The following is a 9949-nucleotide window of genomic DNA, read 5'->3' on the forward strand; positions in this document are numbered from 1 at the left end:
CATATTAAACAACTCTTGACGTAACGTGAGCAGAATATCCTGGCCCCAAGGCCCTTTAGCTCTGGAACGATTCTCTAACGAGCGCAACGCATTTTTCTCGGAACGCATCATCGAACCTCGGCTGGAACCATGGCATCTCAGGACCGCAATTCTGACACGGCCGAAAAAGAAAAACAGATGGGTTCTCCCCAAGTAGGATCCCCTTTTGGTGTTTCGTAAACTCTGAGTAAGCGATGATAGGTACGTTGTAGTCGACGAATTTGCAGAATATCCTTCTTGCTTGCGAAACGCCTCCAAACGAGGCATTATTTTTATCGCATACATACCATGCTACTTTCAATTTTGGATCCTTGTCAGAGGCTAACCATGATCATGGCAATATTTCCATAATCTTCCAACGATATGCGGAAGAGGGATGAGCGGATAAACCTACATATGCGAATGGGAATCACATTTTTCGGCAATCAAAATCTTTTTTCGGGTTCCCGCAAATTCCGTGTCTTTTTTGCACCTCACTCCGGATAGCGAACGAAAAAATGGAGGCAATCATCAACATTGTCTTCGCAATTTTTCTCCCTTCCCCCTGCCTTTTTTGGATACCATTGAGCTGAGTAGCAGCAGCAGCCTGGTTCGAAAATTGTCGTCAGGAGTTTATCTTTCGCAGTTGCAGCAAAAGCTGAAGGATATCGATCTATTAAATGGCTATAAAGGATGGAGACAATAATGCCGGTGTCGACACGTGATAATGGGGAGCAATAAAAAACGATTGCCGAATGCGTAAGGTGGCACCTTTGGCTGATTCATGCATTTATTGGCCTGTTAATGGGATATTCGACAAAAAAAAGCATCAAGAAATAAGATTTTTTTTGGATTTATGGGAGATGGGGGCATAATGGCCACCTTCAGGAAAACGCTTATTTAACCATAGAGAACAACTGTAATATGTGAATTACATCATTGTTTCGTGTTCAGACACTCAAATAGTCTATTGCCTAATTGGATGAAACTTGAAAAAGTAGATAAAAACGTTTAAAAATGCATTTTAAAAATTTTTGCCGAAAGCTGAAAACCAATCACTGTAGAGGCATAATGAGAAACCCCCCGAGGCAGTATGAGCACCATTAATGAAGGCATAATGAGCGTTTTCTGCCGGGGATTCTAGCAGCAAATTCGACTCGATGAAGTCAACTGACTAATAGAGCTACAGTTGACTTGTATCGTCTGACGATTTGGCCTATTGGTAAGATGTCGGAGAGATAATCAGTAGGCTCGGGTTCGATTCTTGGTCGAGGTGATTTTTTTTTTCATTTATCATTCATGATCATGATTGCACTAAACTATGTTTCTGATGTTTTGTGTGACGGAGGATGCTTTGACGCTATTAGCCGTATAATGTAACAATCAAAAAAATCAATCATGAATGGTATGTGCAAAAAAAAAAACCCTCGATCAGGAATCGAACTCAAGCCTATTGATTACCTCGCCGACACCTTACCAATAGGCCAAATCGACAGACGAAATAAGCCAAGCTGTAGCTCTATTATTCAGTTGACTACTTCATCGAGTTTAATTCGCTGCTAGATTCCCCGGCAGAAAAATCTTTTTGGTGATAAACGCCCTAGAAGCGACTAGTCATCTGATATCTGTTCAGTTATTGGTGACATTTTAAAAATCAGAAACACCCCTACTTAAAAATGTCATCCGATAATATCATCTGGTTGAAAATAATCGACTAAAAACCATGAGGAGCATTAATATGAAAGAAATAGAAAACATTGAAATTATCGCTAACGGTTTTTTCAATGAAAACTCAATAAAATATTCGACCGAATATTCAGCCGAATATTCGTTTGGCAGAATAGTTGAAAAGGTCAATATTCGGTATTCGACCGTTTGCCGAATACCACTATTCGGTACATCTATAATTGGAACTTTGTTCGCGTTGAATACTCGTTTTTAATTTGAGTGTCAAGAAAGTGCTTCATGTCTGCCGTAAGGGTATTACTGCTTCAACTTCCCGGAAGAAGTCGTAGGATTAACAAGGTTCGGAAGATCTAGCGGGATGCATCTGTGGTGGAACGGAAACAGGATACGCGAATGGCAAGTTCTAGACATACACTGGTACTTGCCTGTAAAAGAGGCCTGGAGAACCCCATCGCCTCCAACGAACTCAGGGCCAGGACGACTGATGACGCGGGCAGGAAACAGCGCGACTGAGTCGAAGGGCTTGGAGACCCCGGAGCCCTTCGACTCAGTCGCGCTGTTTCCTGCCCGCGTCATCAGTCGTCCTGGCCCTGAGTTCGTTGGAGGCGATGGGGTTCTCCAGGCCTCTTTTACAGGCAAGTACCAGTGTATGTCTAGAACTTGCCATTCGCGTATCCTGTTTCCGTTCCACCACAGATGCATCCCGCTAGATCTTCCGAACCTTGTTAATCCTACGACTTCTTCTGGGCCTCCAGCACCGGGACGCAACGAACTAGGAACTACGGAGACCCCTGAGCCCTTCGACTCAGTCGCGCTGTTTCCTGCCAGCGTCATCAGTCGTCCCGGCCCTGAGTTCGTCTGTGGCGAAGGGGTTCTCCAGCCAGCGCTTTCTGGCAAGTATGATATCACTAAGAGTTTTTCCCCGAGTGATGGAATTTACCTTTCCAGTGATCATCGATCCCGTGCTACGTTCGAATCGTCCGAACCCTTCAACATTTTCTATCAGAACGTCGGTGGTGTTAATAGCTGTTTGATTGACTACCTGCTGGCGACTTCATGTTCTTGCTACGACGTCATTGCCTTCACCGAAACCTGGCTCAACGACCGGACCCTCTCTAGTCAGATTATCGGCCCAGATTACGCAGTGTTCCGTTGCGACCGTAGTCCTCGTAACACCAAAAAGTCTACTGGTGGTGGAGTGTTACTCGCCGTGAAATCTACGTTTCCAGCTAAGCCAATTGAAGACGATTCCTGGGCCAATTTAGAACTTGTTTGGATTCGCATTGATTTCGGAGATCGGAAACTTTATTTGTGCGTAGTGTACGTGCCCCCTGACCGTTCTGGAGACTTGGCTTTAGCTGAATCTTTTTCGCTCTGCCTCTCTAAAGTAAGCTCGATTTGCTCTCCGGCAGACGACATACTCATCATCGGCGACTTCAATCTACCCGGTTTGAAATGGTGCTCCTCCCCAAGCGGCTTTTTATTCCCGGATCCTGCTCGTTCTTCATTCTCAGCATCCTCTAATATTTTCCTTGACTCCTTGAGCACCGCGACTCTACGACAGATAAACAAAATTGAAAATGAAAACGGCCGTATGCTTGATCTCTGCTTCGTGAACGAAGGGATCAAGAATCCGACGATCGAATCTGCTCCTGCTCCTCTGGTTAAAACTGTCCCGCATCATCCAGCCTTAGTGATTTCACTCGATATCACTAAAATACTTGGCTCAGAAGAGAAAACTGCGTCTTTCTATCACGATTTTAAGAACGTTGACTTCGAAGCCATATCCCTCGTCCTGCAATCCATTGATTGGGAGGCTGAGCTCGATTTTTCTAATCCCAATGCAGCTGCCGAGACGTTTGCGAACATCCTGAACTATATCATCGATCGCCATGTGCCGAAACGTAGCACGGCTACCAATCTACGGACCCCCTGGGTTACTGGAAGTCTTCGTAGACTTAAGACGGCTAAGCAGCGCGCACTACGCAACTACAACAAACACAAGTCCCTCTACACTAAGGACAAATATCGCAAATTGAATTCTGCCTATAAGAAAGCCATTAAGCGTTGCTACCAGAATTATATTAATCGGTTACAACAGAATTTCAAGAGCAGTCCGAAATCTTTTTGGAAGCACGTGAAAAATCAGCGGAGAGAATCAGGGCTTCCGTCTCACATGTTCCTGAACAGCGACACAGGGAACTCTGATCCCGAAATTTGTGATCTATTTGCCGAGAAGTTCTCCAGCATTTTTACAACTGGATCCATTTCTCCTGAGCAACTGGCTAGAGCTGTGAGAAATATATTGCCTACACCCTCTTCGTTTAACGGTATCACAATCGACGATGCATCCATATCGAAAGCGACAGTTAAGCTGAAAAACTCTACATCTTCGGGCCCGGATGGTATACCTGCTACTTTTTTGAAGCGTTTTATGCCACTTTTGCTGTTTCCTATTCGGCATTTTTTCCAATCATCGCTGGATGTTGGAATCTTTCCCTCACTATGGAAGGAAGCCTACATGTTTCCTGTTCACAAGAAGGGTGACAAGAGAGACGTTAACAACTACCGCGGAATTTCAGCTCTATGTGCGATGGCCAAATTGTTTGAATTGGTTATCCTGGATCCCATTAATTCGTTCTTCAAGCACCAACTTTCCAATGATCAACACGGGTTCATGCCTAAACGATCCACGACTACCAACTTACTCACCTTCACATCTTTTGTGCAAGACAGCTTTGCTATGAAAACCCAAACTGATGCCATATATACTGACCTTTCTGCTGCATTCGACAAGGTGAACCACGATATCGCTATCGCAAAGCTGGAACGTCTGGGTTTCTGTGGATCCCTTTTGCACTGGTTCCATAGTTACTTAACAGGTCGAAAGTTATCCGTTCGTATTGGTGACTCCTTTTCAAATCATTTTCTTGCCTGCTCCGGCGTGCCTCAAGGAAGTCATTTAGGACCACTAATTTTCGTGATATATTTTAATGACGTACTCTCGCTCCTTGACTGCAAAAAACTTGCATATGCCGACGACCTGAAACTCTTTCACACCATAAACGGCCAAGAGGACATCAATTTCCTGCAGCAGCAGTTCATTGTGTTTGCTCAATGGTGTGACCTGAACTGCCTGCCCCTGAATCGCAGTAAATGCTCGGTCGTATCATTTTCTCGTAAGCGACACCCTCTTTATGCGGAGTACGCTCTCGGAGACGGAATCATTTCTCGGGTGGACCACATCAACGATCTGGGTGTTATTCTCGATCAACGGCTGGAGTTTAAGACTCACACAAACTACATCGTCGACAAAGCATCCAGAAACCTCGGATTCTTATTTCGCATGGCCAAAGACTTCAAAGACGTGTACTGCCTGAAGAGTCTTTACTGCTGTATAGTTCGTTCCATCCTCGAGTATGCTTCAGCTGTTTGGTGCCCTTTCTACCAGAACGGGGCTGAACGAATCGAGGCCATCCAGCGTCGCTTCATGCGGTATGCCCTACGTCATCTGAACTGGCAAGACCCGTTCCGTTTACCAAGTTACGAGAATCGCTGCCGCCTCATAAACCTAGATACGCTTCAAGCTCGCAGAAACGCTACGCGCGCTCTAGTTGTTGCTGATCTCTTAACGTCCAGAGTCGACTGTCTCGTTTTGCTGGAGGCCATTCCTCTCAGCGTGCGTCCCCGAGGATTGAGAAACCAGCTTTTGCAGCTCTATGTACCTATTCGTCTCAACAACTACGGAGCGAACAGCGCATTTATAGGCATATTGAAAACGTTCAATCGCTTTTCCGAGCATTTCGACTTCGATGTTTCGAGGAACGTGTTCCGGACAAAAATTTTAACTGTTTCAAGAACTGTATAGACCTGTATTATTTTTTTTATCTTGTATTGTTATTATCTACTATTAAGTTATCATTAGGATCTACATATGATCCGTTGATTTTATTCTAATAAACAATAAACTTCGCCAAGCCACACTAAGCCTACGCTTCAACATCAACTATCTTGGAAGTTCTGGAGATCAACAACAGATGGCTGCTATCAATGACGTCGAACGAATGCTGAGTGTGGAACATATGACGTCACGTCTTTAAGACACTGCGGCGAGGTCAACGGCCATCCTCGGCATATCCACTTAGCAAAACCTTACGACAAAAACAAAATCTCGGAAGCTGTATACGACATTGTTGCAAAGTTTGATTGCGTGGTAATGGACGAAGAAACCTACACCAAGGCAGACTTCAGACATCTTCCGGTACAAGAGTATTTATTATTCGGCAACCGGAAGGCAAGCATATTAAACTTTCAAAGTTTGCCAAGAAGTATCTCGTTTGGAAAGCTATCTGTTCCTTGAAAAGCTACATTTTTGTTGCAACCGGGACCTTCAACAAAAAATTTACGTGAAAGAGTGTCTTTGCTGCCTTTCTTGAAATAAAACATGACTTGTCTGTGCTGTTTTGGCCGGTTTAGGCATTCTGCCATTATGGAAAAAGGCCATAAAGTGGTAGCCGCTAAAAACATTCAGGTGGTGCCCAACGTTAAAAACCCTCCTAACACACCAGAACTTCGCCCATTCGAAAAACATTCGGCGATAGTTAAGCAGAACCTTAAAAAGACCCAAACAACTATTGGCAGCGAGAAGAAGTTCAAAGCAAACTGGCGTTCTGCAGCTGATAAAGTGGATAAGATGACTGTAGAAAATCTGATGGCAGGCGTCAAACGAAAGGCTCGCCAATTTGAACTAGATTGACCGGAATCCTAGCTGAATATTTTTAAGTTTTTTTTAATACACATTTAACTCCAAAAAGAAATATACTTTGATTTATTTTTTAATTTACAAATAAACGATTTACATGCAATTAAGTTTGGCCACTTTTTGATCCGAACACCCTTTAAGTATGTAGATTAGACTGAGTCGATTTGGGGTCATTTTCGAATTTCTCAAACCCTGGGGTCTCAAAAGCTTCGTTTTGGTCCAAAACTCATCCATGATTTTTTGCAGAATTTTCAAGTAACGTTTACATTAGTAAATTTGGACTTTTAGGTTTGTATGGGAAAATTGAATATTTTGTACTGAAAAATCAACATCATTTTTGTTTCTTCTGTGCAACCGAGCCCGCTGGTGGTTTTTGTGCCAATTTATAAAATTCCTAAAGGAAATTTTCCGCTGAACAATTTTGTCGAAGACCGTAAATTCGTATCTTATTAGACAAAAAAGTTATTAGCTGTTCGACAGAGGTATGTCTTTTGGCATTGATAAACAATAAATTCAATAGACACCACTGTTGTGTGCCTTGCGAGGTATTGCATGACTACTTTTCATGCAATACTTCGCGGGGCACAAGCAGTGGTGTAAATTGAATTTATTGTTCATCAATGCCAAAAGACATACCCATGTTAAACAGCTAATAACTTTTTTGTCTAATAAGATACGAATTTACGGTCTTCGACAAAATTGTTCAGCGGAAAATTTCCTATAAGAAATTTATAAATTGGCACAAAACCCATCAGCAGGCTCGGTTCCACAGAAGAAACAAAAATGATGTTGATTTTTCAGTACAAAATATTCAATTTTCCCATACAAACCTAAAAGTCCAAATTTACTCATGTAAACGTTACTTAAAAATTCTGCAAAAAATCATGGATGAGTTTTGGACCAAAACGAAGCTTTTGAGACCCCAGGGTTTGAGAAATTCGAAAATGACCCCAAATCGACTCAGTCTAATGTAGATATATTAGTTTGCTACAGAAAGATGAAAATCAATATGTAAGGATGAGGTTGGAAATGACTAAATTTCGGGTTGTGTGGAATGTCATCTGAAAAGGAAGTCTCAGTTACTATTTTGTTACCAAACAAACGTTGCGTGATGCCAAAGACTTTAAAAATAAGTAATACATGTTTTGAACCATAATTCATCATATTTGTTACAACTAGTTTTTTGAACTTAACATTTGTAAGAAAGCGTAGCATGTAATGCAAGGTTTTTTTTTTACTCATCCATATAATTTCAAAAACAAATAAATAGAGGAAATGGAAGAACTTTTTCTGGAACTTTCGCCATCATCATAAGCGGTAAACGAAAATCATCCAGCAAAAAACTGAGTGGAACTATGAAACATCTGTTGAGCTCCATCACAAACTGTGATGAGCATGTCTCCCCCAAAGCTGTTTTTCGTTTATATAAAAGAAAGAAGTAAAATGAAATTGAAAAGCCATGCTTTGGGGCCCTTGAGGGTTCTTATTCGCTTGCTAGTTCCGAAACCGAAAGAGCAAACCGAATGAAGCCATATTTTTGCAAACTTGACACAAATTCATTTATGAACTAATCTGTTGGCAATGAATTTGTCTTTTTCCATGCTTCGTCGGCGAATCGTCCTGGTTTGGTCAGTCAGCCAGCCAAGCAAGGATCAGAGGCGGAAAGTTTTCACAGATGAGGTCAGTTTTCCACCGGACGGAATGAATGGTTAGTTCGTCAGTAACGCTTCAGGGAAGCTAACTGTTTGAGGCAGGCAATCAAAGTAAAAAATTCAATTGCATTGGGATTTAATCTAGTATGAATAATTGGTTCAGTTTTTTTTTACATTAGTTTTATATAATCGTAATGCGTCAACATTTTCCAGAAGACTATCAGGTATCAGAATGGGGGTAGGCTTAATAGCGGCACGTTATCCAAACATACGGGAAAATTGTGCCTAGCCTTTTTTTTTATCCAAGATTTCATCATTTACCTGAGAAACCTGAAAAACCTATAAAAGGAAGAAATAAATTCAATCTATTTAAGATGGCATAAAGCCTTTCCACTAGGGATTATTAGCATTAAAGCTCTTTTCTACATTCGGTAAGGAATGATAGAATGTTTTTTAAGTTTAATTTCTTAAACTCAGATTCGCTTAAAGCGTAAGATCCCAGAGTACGAAAACGTAGTCTGGCAAATGAGGGACAGTTACATATAAGATGGAAGGGATCTTCCACATCTGATTCACAACTACCACATACTGGAGATTCAGCACGCTGAATGTTGTGCATGTGATAGTTGAGTTTACAATGACCGGAGAGTGCTCTGATCAAGATGCTGCAATGAAATTTATTTAAAGTTAATAAGTAACTCGATATGATTGGAGATGGTTTTTCTAAAAATAATTTAGTTTGACGACAAGTGTCCAACTCTTCCCAGTATCGTTCATGCTGGTTAGAGGACCAAGTTTGAATTTGGTTTCTGAACCAACATGGTGATATTGGGACAGCCGGCTCTGGTCCGTAAAATTCCTTTTCCGACCCAGCTCTAGCGAGTTCGTCGGCGCATTCGTTTCCAAAAATTCCCTTATGTCCGGGTACCCATAGAAGGTTTAATCCATTGCCTTCAGCAAGTTCTTCGATTGCTTTCCGGCATGCGATTACCAGTTTTGATCTAGAACTGGAAGCACTGAGTGATTTGATAGCTGCTTGGCTATCTGAACAGAAATAAATTGTTCTGAACATAATCTTCTTTTGAAGTGCAATTTGCACTCCATACATAATAGCATATAGCTCAGCCTGAAAGACTGTACAATATTTTCCTAGAGGTTGAGCATATTCTATGTTCAACTCGTGACAGTAAATTCCTGCACCTGCACGGCCGTTTGATAATGAACCGTCAGTATAGAATACAACATGAGAGGACATTTGGTCCTCTACGAAACCTGATAACCATTCTTGAGGAGAAGGAAATTTGACTTTAAACCCCATGTAGGGAAAACTACTCGAGAGTGTTAAATCGTTTGGCGCTAGATTAAACTTGTTTAATCTAACTAATTCAGGCCACACATTTGTATGACTCGATGATCTTTCGATATTTCCTGACAGCCAGAGACCAACTGCCTGTAGGCGAAAAGCACATGAGAAGGCTTCCTGTTTTAGGAACAAGTGTAGAGGTTTGATAGAAAACAGAGCCTCTAGTGCTGCAGTAGGAGTTGTAGTGAACGATCCGGACATCCCCAAAAGACACATTCTTTGAAGGTGATTTAGTTTAGTCCGAACTGTTGCAACTTCTCCTTTCTGCCACCACACTAGACACCCATAGGCCAGAATTGGTCTTACTATTGTGGAATAAATCCAGTGAATATGTTTAGGTTTGAGTCCCCAGTTTTTTCCGATTGCACGTCGGCATTGTCCGAAGGCCATGCATGCTTTTTTGATTCTGAATTCGATGTGAACAGACCAGTTTAATTTGGAGTCAAGAATGACACCCAAATATTTAAC

General features: G+C 41.9%; 2 protein-coding genes across 2 annotated transcripts in view; one reads left to right on the forward strand and one right to left on the reverse strand.

The window, feature by feature from the left end:
• Nucleotides 1-9743, reverse strand: part of LOC129748146 (uncharacterized) — a 96755-nt gene extending 87012 nt beyond the window's left edge. The window contains exon 1 of the mRNA XM_055742650.1: nucleotides 9740-9743. The gene's annotated coding sequence lies outside the window, so the exon portion shown is untranslated. The remainder of the gene's footprint in view (nucleotides 1-9739) is intronic.
• Nucleotides 130-5804, forward strand: LOC129741679 (uncharacterized). The gene is made up of 3 exons (XM_055733427.1): nucleotides 130-192; nucleotides 2711-4109; nucleotides 5683-5804. Exons 1-3 carry the CDS (start codon nucleotides 130-132, stop codon nucleotides 5802-5804), a joined length of 1584 nt encoding a protein of 527 aa, XP_055589402.1.
• Nucleotides 9744-9949: the final 206 nt, after the last annotated feature.

The sequence above is a fragment of the Uranotaenia lowii genome, chromosome 2, assembly GCF_029784155.1.
Source record: "Uranotaenia lowii strain MFRU-FL chromosome 2, ASM2978415v1, whole genome shotgun sequence".
Taxonomy (NCBI): domain Eukaryota; kingdom Metazoa; phylum Arthropoda; class Insecta; order Diptera; family Culicidae; genus Uranotaenia; species Uranotaenia lowii.